Below are 20,700 nucleotides of genomic sequence, written 5' to 3'. Positions count from 1 at the left end.
AGGCAACAATTGAACCTCTGTGAAGCATAAATATCCACTGAATTCACAACTATGTGATGGGTAACTGCTGAAATCTTTGGCTTTTGACCAAACTGCTGGTTGGACAGACTTCATCAACCTCACGCTCTGGCCATTAGTGGCAAAAAACAAACAAACATAATGCTGTCGTACAACCACAAAACTACTACAACATGGCACCAACAACACAATCTGGCTCTGTGTCCATGTGTCAGTCTTTGCACGAACCAACAGCACTTCAAATTTGTCTGTTTGATGCTGCAGTTCTGCGTTTGTCAGCTGGTTTGTGTTTCAGCACCAGTCGGTCCCCTGACTCCAACACGGCTCCTCTGCCATTCCACAAACACTGCCCAGAAACTATGTGTCACAGCACACAGCAGAAACAGAGAGCGAGAGGGGAGACTTTGTCTCAGTGTTCATAAAAAAAAACACACTGAGAAGGATATATGGAAGAATGAAAGAAAACCACAACATAGAAAAGGTAAAATAGAGGGAAGGGGGCTGGAGAGGAGTAGCTGGTTGACAATGACAGAAACCAGGAGAGCAACGTGGCTCCCTCTCCTTATTATAACCCACCTACACACACAAACAGACGAACTCCATAACACCAACAACCTGCCTACAAACACTGGTTAAGCAATCTGGCTGCTCAACTGTTTGCTCGAGAGAATTGGACCCCGTGAGTTTCTAAATGACAGATATAATGACAGAACAGAATATACATCTTTACAAACTGCATGTGGTAATCTAATGAGTTGTGCAACCATGAAAATAAAATTTTAAAAAATCACATTTTGTTACGAACACTTTATGTCTTTTAAATAACAAACAAGTTAATTAAATAATTTCAGTTCTTTGCAAATCAGATTATTTTTCTTTCAACATTTTTCCTCAATCAATTTTCTTTACTCTGATAAAATTATCTGACTGCTATTACTGGATAACATCTGCCTCAGTTTCTAGGAAAAATTAGCCTGTTCAAGAAAATTGTCATAACACAAGAAACTGTTGGAAATGAGCAGTTATATTTGGCAGAATTTTAACATTTCTTGTGTTGTTTTTTTTTTTTTGCAATATTAATGAAAAAATTGGCCACGCTGACAGAAAAAAGGCTTTCAGTATTGGCAGAGCTCAGCATTAAAACAAACCTCCTCATTTATAACAATGTCACAATGCAGGGAAAACAATCCAAGATGAGGGAGGAAAATGTTGCCCAAGTAAGACTTCATGAGTATGTTTCATCTCACTGTAAAAGCCTGAAGCAGGTGGATGCGAGCCAAACTCAATCTTTTGATGGATTATCTCCCATTGTGCAGAGATTTGTCCTCATGAAGCAACTTCACTTATCCACTGGACCAAACAGCAGCACCAGCTGTGCAGCCACAATAAGCCGCATTCACAGCACTCACTCAGTGGGGAGGATTCACTCAGCTCCACTTGCCAACAAATTAGCATTTTGGTGAGCGGTTTCGCTTGCCCTATTTCAACACCCCCCGCCTAAAGCTCTCGGCAATTTGTCACAAAAATGTATTTGTTTTAGCATTTCGGTGAGCAAAGACAACCTGCTCACCAACTCTGAACCTAAACAAAAGTGTTACAATTATTAAATGTGCTCTTAGTGTAACTTTGCAATTTCACTGCATCTGTCAGTTATCAGATACAGACAAAAATAAAAGATTAATTTGGCTTATGAGAGATACATTATGCTGAGCAGACCTTTGACCACTTACTACTGATTGAATCAACAGGTTGGGATTTTAATTGCTAGCATAACAGATGTGCCAGTTTAAAAAATAGCTGGAACTAGACATGAATTGTATCCATTTTCCATACACTTCTGTCACGTCACCTTTCCAACATTTTTGTGTAAAAAGAAAAAAAATAAATAAATAAAAGCTGATCTTCTTGTGATAGAAGTAATTGTTGCGTGTATATTATTGTCTAGCAGCAATGCTGTTTCTCATGCAGTCTACTTAATCTAAGACAAGTCTTGCTGGGTTTAAACACTTATGGCCCATAGAATAATGAATAAATAAGCACCATTCTTGCTCGAGGGAGCGAGGATATTTGTTGCCACAACAGATACCAACACACAAGCAGGCTGAACAAAAATGATGTGTTGAATTAAATCACGCAGCTAATAAACTGTTTTGGTAACTGGAAGAATTCATCTCAAGATAAAGTTATAGGTGCAATACTACCTAACAGGGGAAGGAGCATTTTTCTTTTATTTGGCTTGTAACGTTATCCCCACAACTCACAGTCACCATCTTTCTCCTCTCAGGTGCCTGTTCCACCAGTAGACACTGACCTCTGGTGATGCACTACAATTCATCATCTTAATACAGCATCTCCATATCAGTTTAATAGAAAGTATCTGTATCTATCTTTTTGCAGTATAAAAAGGACATACATTTGGGATTTCCGCATGTCAACACAACGCTGCATTCGCAAATTTGGAAAATATTCTAACATTATCACAGTCAAATCAGCAGAATGAATGCTTGCACAAAAAGCACGGATCCGCAACGTCTATCATGCTAAATCTCCTTAACACACAAAATGATCACACTCGCATGAACAAAGAGAAAAAACAAAACAAAAACAGTAGTGACCTCATCACCTCCCATTGATCTGATGGCTCAAGGGTCTGACGTCAACCTTTCATAATGCAAACATTTCAGAAAACCTCCAGGACAAGTGTATGTACCTTCTCAAACTAAACAAGTGCTTGTGGGAGTATCGCACAATGCAAATTACCACTCATGTTGTGAGTCTCCACAGTAACAAGCCAAGTAAAGAGTTGTAGTGGAAATAATTACAGATACACATCACAAGTTGTGATAAAAGCTGTATGCTGAATGGCAGAACAAATACACATACCTCTGTTAAAGTCCAGTTTGGCGACCTGTAGAGCGTAGGCCTCACATTCTTTCTTGCTGAAGCTGAAAATGATAACGGGCTGAAAGTTCCTCTCCATGATCATCTTCACGATCTTGAACACACTGGATGGACCTGAGGAAATCATAAATGTGAGTAATGATGAACATGAATTTTTAAGTGGATCGAGGACATTTGCACAGATTGATCTTGAAAACTGTCGCGCACACACAAAAACACGCACCTTTAGTGCCTCCTTTACGGTTTCTTGGGTCCCACTTGCCCCCTCCGCTGCTCCCAGAATCCCCTGTGTCTCTAAGCACCTGCATAGCTGTGTTGAAATTGTCCTCTCTGAAGTCTCCCTAAGGAAACGCAGAAAAAACAGATGTTTTGTATCATGGACATCAAGTGAAGACTGGTCCCAAAGGACACATCTAAAACTAGGAGACAGAAAGTCATCTTGGGGTAAAAGGAGGCCAGAAACATCTAGTCTGTTTCTAGTCTGACTTGTAGAGGATTAATAAGCCAACTTTCTTTCATAACTTAGTTTGTAGGTGTTCTTACGTTCTCATCAACAACTAGGTGGAGTCCGTCGCCCCCTGCTGGGAAGATGTAGTGTTGCAGCGGAGTGGGACGATAATCTGTGTAGACGACATGGCATGGCTAAAGGAGACATGAGACAGAAAAACTTCATTAATTATGTAACAACAAGGAACATGCACAATATCCTGATCCTATCACATAGATGGATAATTATCACCAGCTCATGTTACACACAGGAGAAGGTAACTTAACCCTTACGATAACAGTACATCATCCCACCTGCTTATGTAGGTGGCAAATCCACTCAGCAAACTGTCGGGCATTGGGGATGGTGGCTGACAGGAAGACGTAATGCACATTGTCAGGAAGAAGAATGATGGTTTCCTCCCACACAACACCACGCTCTGAAATACACAAAAAGCGAAGGGATTTATAACAAGCTAAAACAAGTGCTTTCTTATCCAAAATCTTTCTCCGTTTTTTTTTTTTTGTGAGGTTTACTCATATGATTGGTCCAAGTCAGATTCACCGAACTTTCTTAGCTATGGAAACTTGACTTGTGTCCACCTGATGAATCCCACTTCTTAATGAGGACGTGCACATTCATGAGATTGGATCTCCATCATACTTGACAACCCTAAAATTGCCATATAAGGCTACCTAAACTGCTCCATTTGTGGGCAAATGTAATTCACAAAAATGTTATCAGAGTAAAAAGAATGTTGCACCATTAGGCCTCTATTACTGAATCAGCAGAAAGAAAGAGAACAAGTTCAGCAAATTCAGTCATGGTATGATGGGACCTGAAACAATGACACAATATTAAAAACACAGCTGTAAATGAAGAGCCATCAGAGCAGCGCTTGTGCTATGACAGAAACAAAGAGGCTCAAAAGCATCTTTTTTCAACATGAAAGGTGACCAAGCGGACACAAAAGTCACATGATATTAAAAGAGGAGAATATTACAGTCTATATTAATTGTTGCTACACTGTTGGATGCAACAGAGCATGATACTGGACAGCGACTTCTGTGGGTAGAAGTTTTTGTGTGGAAATCTAGCAATAAATATGAGAAAATCTAAAAACAAACTTGCAGTAAATTGTCATGCCATAATAGTGATATACATATTGAGAACAGATTACCTGTTATGCTTGAAGCTTGCTTTAGTTATGTATTGGATTTTAAAAAATGATCATAATTTAACTTCATCATTCAGATTTTGGCTCTATGACTTCAGGGCCATATGAGTACTTTTTCCTCGTGGAGAAAGGCACATTATCAGTACATGACTCTGAAAATTCTGAGTGCAAGTAATATGATGATTGCAAAAAACGATCTCAAATCACTTGTACGTACCACCTAAAAAGGAATCTGCTCATATGACTGATTTTGGTAGGAGTGCTGATTTTCCAAACCACACTGAAGGTAAATCAATAGTATGACTGTGTGGTTTGTTTAGTGTACTCACCTGAATCTCTCATGTAATGGATCTCATCGAAGACAACCCACGCGACCTCCCTCATGATCTCAGAACCTCGGTACAGCATGCTCCTCAGGATCTGGGAGAAAAGCAGTTTATCATGTCAGATCAAACTGTCAGTGCTGATTCTCCTTCACAGCTGCAAACTGAGCCCCCAAAACACCTTATAAAGACCACTCTACAATAAAGGTAACATTCAACATATCTCACAGTAACTCCTCCTTTTTGGACGTCTCACCTCTGTTGTCATGACGAGGCAGGAGGCAGTGGGGTTGATGGTGACGTCACCAGTCATCAGGCCCACATCCTGAAACTCCTCGTACATCTCTCTGTACTTCTGGTTGGAGAGGGCTTTGATGGGGCTGGTGAAGATCACTCTCTGCTTCTCTCTGAGGGCCAGTGCAATGGCATATCTACAAGAAGAGGATTTAAGAGATGGATTGACAGAGCCATAGTTAAAACAAATGCAGCTGAAAGTAAGTTGGATAAATAGTTAAACTGATGTCACGAATAACATTTTCTCTGCTCACTTTAACAGTCATATAGTTGTACTTTTGAGTATGACATGTTACTTCATTACTGTTTATGCTGACATAATGACATTTTATTGTCAAAACTTTCTTTGCTGCACTTTATAGTCCAGCGAACTCAGCATCTTATTATTCTATCTTCCTATTCTCTCTTTGATCTAAAATCTTATTTATCTTTCATCTTTGAGTAAAAACTGCAATATGTGGATGCCATAAAACGCATCAGTGTCCCATCATGTACCACAAACAACATACCACAACACAGATAAAAGATTCACCAATACCAATAGTCCAAGATATTAAAACTCACAGTCATATTCATATAACAAAATCAACTTCACTTAATGAAAACAAGCTGTATTTGTTGTAGTTTGGGTTTAACTGCATTCTTTGGTCTCGTGTACATGGCTGTAGCTCTCCAGACAAGGCTCAACAGTACAGTAAGCAATTCATTTTGTCCACAACTATTAATATACTTACTCAGCACAGACAGTCTTGCCAGCAGAGGTGTGAGCAGATACAAGCACAGACTCATTGTTGTCTATACATAAGATGGCCTCACGCTGGAACGGGTCAAGAACAAAAGGGTACTCCTGCAAGAGAAGCAAGACGTGAAAAAAAAGAAAACAATCCATACTGAAGAAGTCCTCATTAAGTAATGCAGTGTTAAGATGTGACAACAACGTGCAAGTATTTTCCTTATAAAGACCATGTAATAATAATAAAGTATAAAGTGTACACCATAATTAAGTTCAGAAAATGGTTCCAATTGTAAGTTTAAAACGTGTCCTTTATAGCCCTCATAGAGAAGATAAAAGATGTCATACAAAAAATAATGAATGTTTGAATTAATCTTTTTTTAAAAAAAAAAACAAAAAAAAAAAACCAATTTCAGTAAAATTAGATAATGTTCTTTTCTGAACGAACTAAACTAGTTGAAGATGAAGATCAGTTGAAGACCTGGTCTAAAGATGCAATGTACCTTGGCTGCTTTTCCCACTCGTGGTTTCAGTGGTTTATATTCATCATTTAAAGGCAGGGCAACCTGTTAAAGAAACACAGAATTTTTATCAGTCAATTTTTAATCAGACAGGTGACAAATTCAAGAAAAAGCCTGATATGTCTTTGGCCAATGTGGTTTGATGTGTTAGACAGTGGTTTCCATCACAGTCATCAAATCAAATGTGGGAATAATTTTGGAAGAGTAGTGTTCATCTCTCCGTTAGAGTTCCAGAAATTTGCTGCTTGCACAATCTATATTAGGGCACACTGATGCTGCTTTGGCAGCTTGTAGTGGCAACACTTTATTGGTTTTAAACTTCATCCGTCATCCATCTGCAAATTTGCTTTAATTACCTCATGTGAGCATCCTTCCACGGTCTCAACTTGTTCCACCTTGATTTGAGGCATGAATTCTGCAAGGCTGAAGCAGTGAATAAATAAAAAAACACTGGTTATCTATACAGCAACTCTAAAACATAGAATGCAGCAACTCTAAGCTATTATTCCCCCGAAAACCCTAAACGTCATTACTTTACATGGCATAATGTTCAATAGGGGTGTAACGATACATGGATTGAATATACACCCTTTTTTTTTTTTAAAAATCCCATTGCATGTTTTATGTCAGTATTTCTGTCTAAGCAAAGCTCCTTCCAAAACAAACAATGCTAGCAGCCTAGCACCAGTTCATGGTAAGCAACCAAGAAAAACACAACAAAGGTTATTTACAGATATTGTTTCACAATGATCACAATTTCATATTTTACCAGCATTTGGCTGGTGGCTGGTGCTAATTTCCAACCATGACCATAGAGTAATATGTATTGCAGGGCTTTTTTATTAGGCTGTATTATGAAGTTGTGGAAACATATTCTGGTCCCTTAAGTAAGTATGCGAAATACTCTTAGTAAAAACCGGTAAAGGTTTATATGTTGTATCAGCTAATTGGACTATATTAAAAAAATGCTTTCATTTGTAAGACACATTTTAATGTAGCTGGTCGGGTTGGAAATCATTTTAACCACTTTGTAAACTTCTGAGTAGTTTAATCCGTAAAAATATAAAGACTCTCAACTGTAGTGGGTAAAGCATAAAATACTTCCTTCAAATATATAATAAAGTAGCATAAAATGTTATCACAAGTAAAAAGACCTTACATTTCCTCTCCATCAGTTATAACAACACCAAAGCACCAAGTGAAAGCAAACAGTGTTAAGATGTAACTCAACTCACTTTAGGTCATTGACAGAGCCTGTGTCAAGTTTAGGTTTTTTTCCAAACGCCACCTCCTCCCCACCGTCACTGTCTGCCTCCCTCTTGACCCGGGCAGACGGACCAGCATCCTTGTCGGTGCCATTTTTAGTTAAAGGTTTCCTGGAAAACAGAAAACACACACAGGACATAGAGCTGCTTTTACTGAACCTGTCCTGCTAACATCTGACGTTACACATCAACAGTTAGCTTAGCTAGCTACGCTCTTGTAACTTTGATCGTCTACGTCTCAAACAGAAGGTAACATTATACATATAAGAGCAAACAACATTTTAGTTGGTTTAAGGTCTGTCAGCACAAACAGGTGCTTTATCTGACGTGTAATGAACAAGTTAACCGACATTAGCTAACTAGCCGGTTGACGTTTTATCTGCCTTGCACGTGCACACATGATGCTACATTCACGTTCGTCCTTATTTCAACCGACAAAACACGACTATGCAAAAAAAAAGAAGCTTATACCCGATTTCTGGCGTCAGAGAAGCGGGTGTCTTTTTGCTTGTGGTCGTTTGTTGTTCATCGTCAAACACGCTGAACAAACCGTCTCCAAAGGCGTCCGCCATGTTTGTTAGGGGCACACTTCCCACAATACAGCACGAGGAGGTTTGCTCCCCGGTAACACTTCCGGTACGGAAGCTGGGCTGTCCAAAAGTTACCCAACCCGACATGAATACGGGGAGACACACACGTTAGCGTAATTTTTTGCTCTCTATTCATAACCACAACATTTCAGGAGTTTGCCGATGACTTGGAATCACATAGTCGCATAGCCGAGCAGCTGGCAGGCAGTGTTTTTGTGACATAATGGGTGGAAAGAAGAAGAAATCGGCGGCGCAAGCGGCCGCTCCGGTGGCCCCGGCAGCAGCAGCAGCAGCAGCGGGCAGGACTGGTGCCTCTGCGGGGAACAGCGTGGCGGAGGAGCCGAAGAAGACAGCCAACAACAAGCCGGCTAAACCAGCCAAAGAGAACAAGTCGAAAGGTGGTATTATAGCTGTAGAAACATCACTGTAGAAGCTGAAAATGCGTTGATACGGTCATTTTTAGAATATAGTTGGAGCTGTTGGGTGTTCATACTGTTGTGTTGAACTCTATATGCAGTGACTCATTCATAAATGTGTTGTATTTATGATATTTATTTGTGTTAGATTGTTCAAATTTCCATACAACACCCTTTGCACACGGAACCATGTAAATATCTCATTGTATTCTTAATTATTATTAAGTTATTTGTCAAGTAAAAGATACCAAAAGCTTCCATGTTACAGCATGACAGATGCCAATCTGATATTATCTGATATTATGTCACCTTGCTGCATTGTTTGCAGATTGCCAGATATTTAAACAGACGTAAGGGTCTGGTGACTTGTGATGTACAGTTGCCTTTACATTCAAAGTAAACAATAGGGGTGGGGATCAGCAGAGGCCCTAGGATACAATATTATCACGATACCCAAGTCATGATACAAAATTATTGCGATTTTGAATATGTTGGGATATGCTGAGTTTTGCAATATTATATATTACAAAAAGAAAACTTCATTATCATCTGTTTATTCTAATAATATCTTTTTTTTTTTTTTTTTGCCATTTTGTCCCTACTTCCAGCTCCAAAGACCTACAGTCTTGCCAACACTGCCCAGGTTGACACAGGTGGAGTCGCGGACAAGTCAATTCTCAAAGTAAGTTGTTTGTTCAGTAACTTAACTGTGTAATTTATCATAATTGTGTAGCTTGACATAATTTCTCTCCATGACAAGTAAATATTGCATCTGTAACTTTTTGTTGACAAGCTTGTTACATATTAATGAACTAAACATACTGTAATCGGCCTTTATCTATCCAGCTGCAAATCTCATCCATTTAGTCCAGAATGTTTTCATGCTGAAGAACTTTCAAAATGTCAATAATGAAATGGGATTTGATCCATATAACACAGGTTATAATCCAAGCGGACCTGGAGAAGAAGATCATCAAGCTGATCAATGACTTCAGAGAGGAGAATGGCGACAAAGGGCCCATATCAGGCAGACTGACCAACAAGAAGTTGCTGGTAAAGACAAAATCATCCCTCTTACACTTCACAGTTAATACACACTTATATGAATGTGTTACCATGGTTGAATGTTGTCCTTTTCGTGTTTGCAGGACCTGTACACAGCTCTGCAGAGGTTCAACTTCAAGCGAGAACACATTGAGGAGGCGATGAAGAGTAGTGTGCTGTACGGAGGGGATCTCCACTCTGCTCTCGACTGGCTCTGCCTCAACCTTAAAGATGGTAATAGAGCGTCAGCGGTCATTTAGATGTCTTCATTGCGCAGTTCTTGAGGACACAAAACTGTTGAAACTCTGACTTTCTTATTGTACCGTCTGTATACCAGAGGAGCTGCCTGAAGGTTTTGCCCAGCAGATGCAGGAGGAGAATCAGAAGAGCAGGCCGAGGTTCCAGCCTCCTGCTCAGCAGAAACCTGCAGCCCCGAGCCCCAAAGCACCCAGCAACACCCGCAAAGAGACCACCAAGGTTTGTTTTATTGACAAGTGCGTGTTTGCTAGACAGATGCATACTGTAAAAGTTATAAGTATGGTGTTTTCCAGGCTGCAGAGAAGGATGAAGCTGCAAGTATGAAGGACTGGATCTTAAGGTATGCAGAGCAGAGCAGTGATGAGGACGAGGAAGAAGAAGTAGAAGACAAAGGGAAGAAGACCCATAATCCTGAACTAGATCAAAAGTTTGATCCAGTGAGTAAAATTAAAACAACTTAAGCTGAAATCTCTTTTTATGTAATTAAAGGAATAGTTCATCATTTTGGGAAATGCACTTATTTACTTTCTTGCCAAGCGTAAGATGATTTTTTGGGTTTTCTACACATTAAGCATATGAGATATAACATGTTAAGAAATAGTGAGCTTTAGAGATGCTGGTAGGTGGATATTGTCACCTTCAGGTGGAGCCAGGCTAAACTACAATTTTTTTTTCTGTAGATTGACGGTGACATTGTCAGTTACCACATTTCAGCTCTAAAATCTAACTTTTTTTCAGCCACTGTATGAGGCTGTTATGTGGCATGGTGTAGTAATATGTGTGTTCTTTCTGCGTAGAACGACAGGTATTTGATCCTCACTGCTCAGTTGTATGACACAAAAGAAATGGCAGCTGCTGCCAAGACAAAAGGAGACAAGGCGGGCCAGAGGATGGCACAGGACAGGATACGCATCATCCAGCAAGGTAAGCGTGCTTTAACTCACGCGTGCAGAGATTACAACGTTTCTTCCAAATCACTTTTGTCTCATTTAAAACAAATGTGTTTTCTGTTTCTAGAAATGAAGCCCCTGGAGTCCCACCCCATGTTCAATCCAGCTATAAAAGTGGTGGATGTGCCTCAGAGGGAAAAGAAAATAGTTCCTGTCAGCGAGGACAAAGAGGATCTCAGCTTCAACTTATTTGAACAAGCTGAAAAGGCTCCACCTGCGGAGAAAGGTTAATTTGGCAAATAAATTCCTTACAGTTAAAGTCATTCATCAAGTGACTTTTAAACAGGATGTAGTCCTTAAAAAGTCTTAAAATGTCTTCAGCTCAATTTTACAAATATTAGACCTTAATAGTCATTAAATAATCTTAAATTTAATGACTAGTCTAGACTAATTTAGTTCTCAATTACAACACACAATGTTGATTTTATCTATTCATCTTCTATTCTTCATCTTCTATCTATTCATCACTTATTTTTGTCAGAGTGACTCAAGCTTCTCTGTGTGAAAGTCCACCAGTACCACTGAACTTAATACTTTACTTTAAACTTGCACTTACCTGTTGACAAAATGTACATTAACCTAATTTACTCATACATTTACACATAATCATATTCCTAGAGCAAAAGGTACCTCTGCACAGGACAACATATACGTCTACTTTTTATCTTTATTTTTGCCTGCAATGCCTGAATAGGAAAACAGTGATTTGTCCAAAAATCAATCTCAAATTTGTTTAAAATTTATCATGAAAAGGTCTTAAAAAGTATTAAATTGAAGTGTCAGACACCTGTAGATACTATAATAACATGGATGAATTTTAAAGAGCTTTTTTTATTTCAAAGTGGCATAAATTCATAACAACAGACTTTTTTTTTGGATCATTTTGTTACATTTTTCTTTTCTTCCAGCTCCAGTTGTAAAAAAGAATGAGCCAAAGGACATTCGTAATTTTGACTACACGGCTCGCAGCTGGACGGGAAAGTCTCCCAAACAGTTCCTCATCGACTGGGTCCGAAAGAACCTACCCAAGAGTCCACCACCAGCTTTTCACAAGGTTGCTGCTGGTAGATACTGGAGAGCCAGGTAAGTCTGTGCTTGTGTTTCTGTGTCCTTTTTCTGCATACAAAGACTGCCACACACAAAGACAAATATTCTATCATGTGTAGGATTTAGGGGGATACAATGGCAAAAATGGAATATAATATAAAATGTATGTTTTCTGTAGTGTATAATCACCTGAAAAAAAGAATTGTCTTGTTTTCTGTGGCCCTAGAATGAGACGTTTATATCTACATAGGGAGCACATCCACGTCTACAGATCACTGTGTTCACTGCCATATTGCTACAGTAGCCCAGACTGGACAAACCAAACAAACATCTAGTGGTGGAATGTAATTAAGTACATTTACTCAAGCGTTGCGCTTGAGTACAAATTTGAGGTACCTGTACTTGAGTGTATTCTTTTCATGGTACTTTCTACATCTGCACCACTACATTTTAACAACATTTAAAAAATAATTGTAATTGATTTGATGTGTGTATCCACCAGGGTGCGTGTTCAGAGGGCAGATGATGTTCTCGAAGTTTGTCCAACGATCCTGACTGAGGACAGCATGCAGGCCCAACATCTGGCAGCCACACTGGCACTCTACAACCTGGTTAAAGGACAGGTAATAATACATGTAACCTCCCTGTAGAGGTTACTGCAGGTCTGCTGCTTGACCTCACATTTACTGTTTTATCCTTATTCATGCTAATCCCAGTCATCCTCTAATAATTTACTCACTCTCATCCACTCTCAGTCAGTGCACCAGCTCCTTCCTCCGACCTACAGAGACGTGTGGCTGGAGTGGAAAGACAGCGAGCAGCAGCAGCAGGAAGAGAGCCGCACCGCTGCCAACAAACCTCGAGACCAGTTCATCTCCCGGCTCCTGACCAGACTCAAACAGCAGCAGAACCAGAACAAAGGGCAGGAGTCTGGATCCCAGGGCCAGCAGGGGCAGGGCAGTGCTGGGGATGAAGAGCCCGAGGAGTCCTGGGAGAACCTGGCTGGTCTCGATATTGGGGAGGGAGAAGAAAAACAGGAGGACAAGAGTGAGAAAAGAGGAAGGAGGGAAGAAGCACTTGAGGCATCCAGAGAGCTCTTAATGAAGCTGAAGAAGTCCTCACTGGCCCAAAAACTGAAGGTAAATACATTGAAGTATTCTACTTTACCATATTAAAGATGCATCAACCAAAACTAAGTAATTAAACAAGTATCCTACCTTCAAGGCAGAGCGAGAGCAGCTTCCTGTCTTCCAACACCGACACCGTGTCCTGGAGGCACTGCAGCGCCATCCTGTGGTGGTGGTAGCTGGTGAGACAGGCAGCGGAAAAAGTACTCAGATTCCTCAGTTCCTCCTGGAGGAGCTGTTAACGGGCGGCAAAGAGGCGAAGCCCTGCAACATCGTGGTGACCCAGCCACGCAGGATCTCCGCCATGAGCCTGGCCTGTAGGGTCAGCCAGGAGCTGGGCTGCGAGGACGGACCGGGGTCGAAGGTGGAAATATATTTTTTACAGAGAAACCTTTTGCTTTGCTCTTGTATATGCTGATAGGATGCACTGTCACCTGCTTTAATGATCATGTTTAAATCCTTTTCTAGTCGTCGCTGTGTGGATATCAGATCCGGATGGAGAATCAGTCTGGGGAGTGGACCCGCCTGCTGTACTGTACGACTGGAGTTCTGCTCAGGAAACTACAGCATGACAAACACCTGAGCTCCCTGACGCACATCATCGTAGACGAGGTACTGACACTTTCTCATTAAACATAATACTTTGCAGATTGTACATGTCTCGGCACCAGGTGTGATGCCATACTATTAGTTTCCTTTCTACCCTCAGGTACCAAGGTAGGTCTTTAGTATTTTTAAAAATGTCTAAAAAAATATTAAGTTGAGGACTTATGTTATGGACATAAAGTTATGCACTTGCCCTTGTACAGCACCTTTCTAATCCATTCAAACAGCTTTTACATGACATGTCAAATTCAACCATTCACACAAAGATGGCTAAGACTACCATACAACCTGCTACACAGTTTTAACAATCACATGCACTTACAGGCAATTTTGAAACAATATGGGGTTCAGTATTTTGCCCAAAGATACTTCAACAAGCAGACTGGCAAAGCCACAGATCCAACTAACACCTAGTGGACGATCCGCTCCATCACCTGATCCACAGCTGCATAGTCAATATTTACCCATTAATACATGACACACAGTTTGAGAAGCCTATCTTAATTTTTTCAGTGTTTATGTTGTTCCCCATATTCACTGCCCTAAATGCAGTCAGGAAGGATGTTTCTGTTGGACCAAAAATCGTAAATTCTACGCTTAACTGAAATAGGATAGGATTTTACCCCACCTCCTCCTCCTCATTTCCACCTTCCTCCATCAGGTCCATGAGCGCAGTGTCCAGTCAGACTTCCTGTTAACCATCCTGAAAGACGTCGTGATGAGGAGATCAGACCTGCAGCTGATCCTTATGAGCGCCACGGTGGACTGTGACAAGTTCTCCAACTACTTCAACCGCTGCCCAGTCATCTCCATCCCTGGCAGGACTTTCCCAGTGGAGGTAAGAGGAGCTTGTGTTTACTTGTCCACAGAATCTAATTTAACTATCCTTTGTTTATTCAAGAAATCTGAAGTGGATATCAGGGACATGATGTGTCTGTTTTTGACCTAAGTGCTATCACTGATGTATTTTTATGATATTTCAAGGACTCTGCCTCAGAAATGGGGCATTGTGAACGCTCCTGTGTTTTTGTTTCTAGGTGTACCACTTAGAAGACATAGTGGAGCAGATGGGGTATGTCCTGGAAAAGGACTCGGAGTACTGTCAGAAAATTCTTGAAGAAGAAGAGGAAGTTAGCATCTCTGTCACACAGAAAGGTGGCAAGACATTACAGCACCAGGTAATGTTGACTCTTTGCAGCAGTGATACAGTATGCATGATAGTGGTGTGATATCTTTGTGTTTAACCAGTGTCTGTCCATTCTAGGAGGTGATAGTGAGGGACTCTTCTGGCTGGGACCTGGGTCCAGATCTAGACCACTTCAGCAGCAGGACTCGGCAGGTGCTACAGTACATGAACCCTAATAAGATCAACATGGACTTATTGGTTGACCTCATCGACTACTTAGGTATAACACAGCGTTGTGCCAGTTTCAGGCAGCACAAGGTACATATTCATACATGTTTAGGTCTTGCATGTTAACTTCCGGTGTCTTTCCGCTCTGCCAGACAAATCTCCACAGTTTTCAGAGTTGGATGGAGCCGTTCTCGTGTTCCTCCCGGGTCTGGCTCACATCCAGCAGCTCTACGACCTGCTTTCCTCAGACAAGCGGTTCAGGGACAAAAAAAGGTGATGTAATGCGCTATAATGCAGTATATACCAATAAAAGTCCTGACGAAACAAACATAGTGAAATATACAAACTGATCCCTTAACTTGACCTTTTTTCACTGGCCTCACTGTGACCGGCTCTTTCAGGTACAAGATTGTTGCTCTCCACTCAACTCTCTCATCAAAGGACCAGGCTGCTGCCTTCACAGTGCCACCTTCTGGAGTTAGAAAGGTACTTCTAAACGTGCACTGAGAAATAAGAAAATAAAGCAATCAACATAATGTGATATGATTTAAGAAAGCCCTTTTTTGTTATACAGATGAATTTCTGTTAAAAATAAAATGTTGATAAATATATAATCTAATTTGACTTAGCAACCGAAGAAATGTACTATAAATCCTGAAAATTTCTACTGCTCTGCTTTGTGTCCCTTTCAGCTCGTCTTGTCAACTAACATTGCTGAGACAGGTGTTACTATTCCAGATGTCGTGTTCGTCATCGACACGGGAAAGACTAAAGAAAATAAGTAAGGGCTCATTAACAAAACCAGAAATGTCTTGCATATTATAGAATTGTTATGTCTTCTATTACATTAAAAAGATAGGCTGTTTTCATGGGAGATTAATAACTGGATCAGTTTCATGGTTTCAGTCACCAAAATATATTTTATCCAATAATCTGTGATTTGGTACTATGAAGCAAAAAACACACAAACAAAAACAGTCTATTGCCTTTCTAGTGTGTCTGTAAGGCTGCATTTGGCACAGTGGTGCTTTGAGCTAAATGCTCATGTCAGCATACCCACAATGACAATGCTAAAATGAGGGTGTTAAGTACAATGTTTACCACATTCACTATCTTACTTTAGTGAGTTAGCATGTCCACATTCTCTGGAAAAATGGAAGTTTTGACTTTAAGGCACTAGCTAAAATCCAGCCATCCTTCTTAAATTGAAGGAGACTCTCTCTGTCTGTCTGTCTGTCCTTCGATTTACTCGACAACAGTTCAGCTTCAGACATGGCGGATGTGTTGCTGAGGACTAAAGGAAGTGCAGTGTCAAGTGCAAGCTCTTCACATCTACTTTTATATTGATTAGTATTGAATTATGCACATACTGTATAGTGTATTGAGAGGAGACCCCTTTTAACTGTCACACTACTGAATCACATTCTGGGCACAGTTAGCTCTTCATCGCTCACAAGTACATTCAACAACCGAAGAAGAACAGAGACCGGAGATGTTACATTGTAGCAAACTTTTCAAGCATCAGTGATTTAACTTTCAAAATGAACACTTTTGTTCCAGGAAATAGCCTGGTTCTAAATAGCTAGCTGTTAGCAAATGATGCTTTTACTCCAGCACTGCTAGAAAACGCAACTGTGTCATGGCAGGCACATTGCTCCAGATCCAAGGACGTGCAGCATCAAGTGTGTTCGGATGAGCTGATCTCACAAAAAAACACCGGAGGCTAAGCAATGAGCCTGCTCCAAACAGGCACATTTTGAACAGGGGCTGCACTAGTCCCTCAAAACCATAAATGCCAACCTCATGGTGTCGCTACAGGAAAAGTCTCACCATGTTATTGGGATACATTATCTGGAAACAATGGATATCTGCATTAAATTTCATGCCAATCCGTCCAATAGTTGTTGAGATATTTAAGTCTGAGTTAAAGTTGTGGACATATCAGCATTCCCAACCCTAGAACCGTACCATCTGCAGGGCTAATAATCTGAGTAATATAAAAACAAAAGGGAACTCAAACTCCAGTTGTGTTGTTCAGGTACCACGAGAGCAGCCAGATGAGTTCTCTGGTGGAAACTTTTGTTTCCAAAGCCAGCGCCCTCCAGAGGCAGGGGAGAGCGGGACGTGTCCGAAACGGCTTCTGCTTCCGGCTCTACCCAAAATTCAGGTACGGAGGTCATCATCCATTATAAAGAGAAGGGAATGGAAATACAAAGCAGGAAAAAAAGTTTTCCATTAGATATGAAGGATGTGTTGGTCAATTTTGCCCGTTTGACCCTCTTGACCTCAGGTTTGACGCCTTCATGGAGTACTCCATTCCAGAGATTCTACGGGTCCCACTGGAGGAGCTCTGCCTTCATATTATGGTATATAAACCAGACTCAGACGCAAAAATAAAGATTCACACAATAACAAACTACTACATGTGGAAACACTACTGAAGCTTCTATTTAAGGTGTTTTTCCCCCTCCTAGAAATGTCAGTACGGCTCCCCGGAGGACTTTTTGAGCCGGGCCCTGGATGCTCCTCAACCTCAGTCAGTCAGTAACGCCGTCAGCCTGCTGAGGAGGATTGGTGCATGTCACCCAGACAGTCATGTCCTCACCCCTCTGGGACACCACCTGGCAGGTCTTCCTGTCAATGTGAAGATAGGCAAGATGCTCATCTATGGAGCCATCCTCGGCTGCCTGGAGCCCATAGTATGTACCATTGCCTCCTTACTCACAAAACAAACACTCCACAAGTCTTTGTGACTGTGTGAGGAGTATATCATGTTATTTTATTTTGTAACCACTACTGTTGTTATATTATATCTTTATTATGCACTATATATTAATTAGAGATTGATTTCAGGCAACCATCGCAGCAGCCATGTCAGAGAAGTCTCCCTTCTCCACACCGATGAACAGGAAGGAGGAAGCCAACCTGGCCAAATCCGCCCTGGCATTGGCCAACTCTGATCACCTGACCATATACAACGCATATCTGGGGTATGGACTTTTTAAGTCTTGGATTCAAACGCAGACTGCAGAGCTACATTAAGAGCATATTTGGGGGTTTTGAAAGCATTTCAGATTGATCACACACCAGTATTGATTTTATGAGTATCCTTCAGTTCTTTAAGAGGTAGAAGAGATGAAGAGTACTGATCAAGTCTTGAAAACCATTAAATTAAGTTCCTCCAAAATAAGACGTCAGAAGATAATAAATAGTCTTACATTTAACTTAAATAGATCTTGAATATTTCCTTTTTTCTGCTGTAGATTGTTAACAGTCGTGAATTTTTCTTCTGTATGAGGTTGAAGGATTCCAGTGGACATCATACATCTTTGAAAAAACAAGTGAGATTTGTGCTATAGTGCAGGAAACTGTTCTGCCTTTTGTAGTAAATTTCGGTGTCAATTTGAAACAAAAACTATTAGAACTGGTTAATCCATTTATCCACTTTCTATCTGGATTCAGCTCCCATTATCTGATTATTTACTTTACTATAAATTATTGATACATGCAACAACATGCAGCGACATTCATCCAGTCGTATGCTTGACAAAAACAGTAATGACCTTTTTTTCTCACACTGTCAGGTGGAAGAATTCACAGACTGAGGGACAGAGAGCAGAAATGGCCTTCTGCAGAAAACACTTCCTCAATCGTACAGCTCTCATTACAATAGAGGTAACACACACACACACACACACACACACACACACACACACATTTAGATTATCCCCCCTCTTCCCCCACCTGTCTGATCCCATGTGTTTGACTCCATCTTTTATCCAGGGTGTGAAGCACGAGCTGATAAAGATGGTCGAGCAGGCGGGTTTCTGGTCGTCTCGCTCTTCCTCCAAGCTGCAGGAGGCAGCACTTTCCAAGCAGCAGATCTCTGTCCTGAACGCAGTGCTGACGGCGGGGCTCTACGACAGCGTGGCCCGGCTCTTGTGCACCCCGTCTGTGGATGTGCTGGAGCGAGTGGCCTGCACGGTGGAGACACCCCAGGGCAAGGCTCAGGTCCACCCGTCATCCGTGAACCGCAACCTGCAGACACACGGCTGGCTGCTGTACCAGGAAAAGGTACGGGTGAAGAGTGTGTAATATCTGCTTTTCACTGAGTCACACATGTGCTGATACATGTTCATCCACAGGTGAAGTACACTAAGATTTACCTGCGAGACACCACGCTGATACCTCCTTTCCCCTTGCTGCTGTTCGGAGGTGATATCGATATCCAGCACAGAGAGAGGCTCATCACACTGGACGGATGGATCCACTTCCAGGTCAGAGGTCACTGGGCCCGTTCCCTCTCCTCTTCTGTCCCCTCCTGTAGCAGCAGCAGTTGTGTCCTTGCTGAATGTTTCTTTTTTTAAAAGAAAAAAATCAATATGTTGTTCATCCTTAAAGGCTCCTGTACGCATCGGTGTGATCTTCAAACATCTGAGGAAGCTGATGGACTCTTTGCTTGAAAAGAAACTGGAAACCCCGAGGATGAATCTTGAAGGTAAACACAAGCATCACAGCACGACAAATGGCATTTTTTGAAGCAGAGTAAGCAGCATAAAATAAATAAAAAAACATTTTTGTTTAATGTGTCCATGGCTGTGCTGCAAAACCTGAAAAATCAAGACAAAAATGCAGATAAAGACTGGATGGCATACATTTTCATTCATTCTTGACAACACTTCATAGACGGAAGGCATTATAAAGAGATCATTATAAAGAGATTTACCTGTACTTCTGTTGTTCACAGCAGTGGCTCCTAACTGGTGAGTCACAGTCCAAAAGTCGGTTGTAAGTGACTTAAATGTGTCAAGTTTGTAAAAAGAATAAAACACCCTTTAATTTCAAATACAGTGAATTTCCAGCAAAGGGCTTTAATTTTAAGTGCTGTATATGTTTATTTTTGCAGAATGTTTTATTTCTGTGTTTAAAGCCAAGGTGTTGTATACATTTTCTGAAATAAAATGGAATATTTGGTAATTTATTAAATGAGGACCTTGAACTAACAACAAAGAAGAAATTTGGACCCATGACTAGACCAGTTGGGACCCAATGGTTTACAGAATAGTGCATTTTTTGTATTGAAATGTTCTAAAATACACAAAGAAATCACATACATGTTAATGTCATCAGACTATACAATTTTAAGCAAACTGCAGGTAAAAATAAAGGGAAAATATGTTAGATCTGATCTGATCCTGTCTGTCTGCTATAGGTGAGAAGACCATCCAGATCATTCTGGATCTGATCAAATCAGAGTGACATTGGACCGCCAAAAGATCCGACTGCCTCGGAAGAACCTGCATATCAGTATCTTTTCTTACACTATAGACAGACCCCTGTGTCCAGTCGTCTTCAGGAAAAGTGTTTCCTATTTGCTGTTCAGGATGCAGCACCTGCAAACAGATGTGGGCTTCCTCATGATGAACTGATGATTACCATGAACTCTTACTCACATTGAGGAGGACTGTATCATATGAAATGCAAAAATTCATGCTTAAATTTAAGAGAAAAAATAGAAAACTATGTTGCCAAATGTGGAAATAAAGCTGTAAGCATTTTTATTTTAACCTTTCATTGTGTCATGATTGA

General features: G+C 40.7%; 2 protein-coding genes across 3 annotated transcripts in view; one reads left to right on the top strand and one right to left on the bottom strand.

Annotated features, from left to right (window-relative positions):
• Positions 1–8,334, bottom strand: part of mtrex (Mtr4 exosome RNA helicase) — a 28,834-nt gene extending 20,500 nt beyond the window's left edge. For both annotated transcript variants that reach the window (XM_088070598.1, XM_042509839.2), the window contains exons 1-11: positions 8,191–8,334; positions 7,690–7,830; positions 6,811–6,877; positions 6,437–6,499; positions 5,935–6,047; positions 5,163–5,337; positions 4,913–5,003; positions 3,721–3,845; positions 3,463–3,561; positions 3,143–3,260; positions 2,902–3,033 (exon numbers count right to left, since the gene is read on the bottom strand). In XM_088070598.1, the coding sequence (XP_087926724.1) occupies positions 2,902–3,033; positions 3,143–3,260; positions 3,463–3,561; positions 3,721–3,845; positions 4,913–5,003; positions 5,163–5,337; positions 5,935–6,047; positions 6,437–6,499; positions 6,811–6,877; positions 7,690–7,830; positions 8,191–8,291 (1,225 nt within the window). In that variant the 5' untranslated portion in view covers positions 8,292–8,334. The remainder of the gene's footprint in view (positions 1–2,901; positions 3,034–3,142; positions 3,261–3,462; positions 3,562–3,720; positions 3,846–4,912; positions 5,004–5,162; positions 5,338–5,934; positions 6,048–6,436; positions 6,500–6,810; positions 6,878–7,689; positions 7,831–8,190) is intronic.
• Positions 8,335–8,391: 57 nt separating this feature from the next.
• Positions 8,392–20,678, top strand: dhx29 (DEAH (Asp-Glu-Ala-His) box polypeptide 29). Its single transcript, XM_042508917.2, has 28 exons — positions 8,392–8,707; positions 9,334–9,407; positions 9,665–9,778; positions 9,874–10,003; positions 10,107–10,246; positions 10,321–10,464; positions 10,825–10,951; positions 11,045–11,203; positions 11,886–12,060; positions 12,527–12,647; positions 12,780–13,163; positions 13,249–13,515; positions 13,620–13,763; positions 14,419–14,595; positions 14,795–14,935; positions 15,022–15,163; positions 15,264–15,384; positions 15,513–15,597; positions 15,804–15,892; positions 17,150–17,278; positions 17,402–17,477; positions 17,586–17,810; positions 17,965–18,101; positions 18,696–18,786; positions 18,895–19,185; positions 19,257–19,388; positions 19,513–19,609; positions 20,324–20,678. The coding sequence occupies exons 1-28, from the start codon at positions 8,533–8,535 to the stop codon at positions 20,368–20,370; spliced, it is 4,134 nt and encodes a 1,377-aa protein (XP_042364851.2). The 5' UTR covers positions 8,392–8,532; the 3' UTR covers positions 20,371–20,678.
• The last annotated feature ends 22 nt before the right edge of the window (positions 20,679–20,700 follow it).

The sequence above is a fragment of the Plectropomus leopardus genome, chromosome 20 (assembly GCF_026936395.1).
Source record: "Plectropomus leopardus strain MGB_pleo_1.0 chromosome 20, ASM2693639v1, whole genome shotgun sequence".
In the NCBI taxonomy this organism is placed as follows: domain Eukaryota; kingdom Metazoa; phylum Chordata; class Actinopteri; order Perciformes; family Serranidae; genus Plectropomus; species Plectropomus leopardus.
The sequence above is the reverse complement of the archived record's forward strand: the minus strand, read 5'-3'. Positions and strand labels throughout refer to the sequence as shown.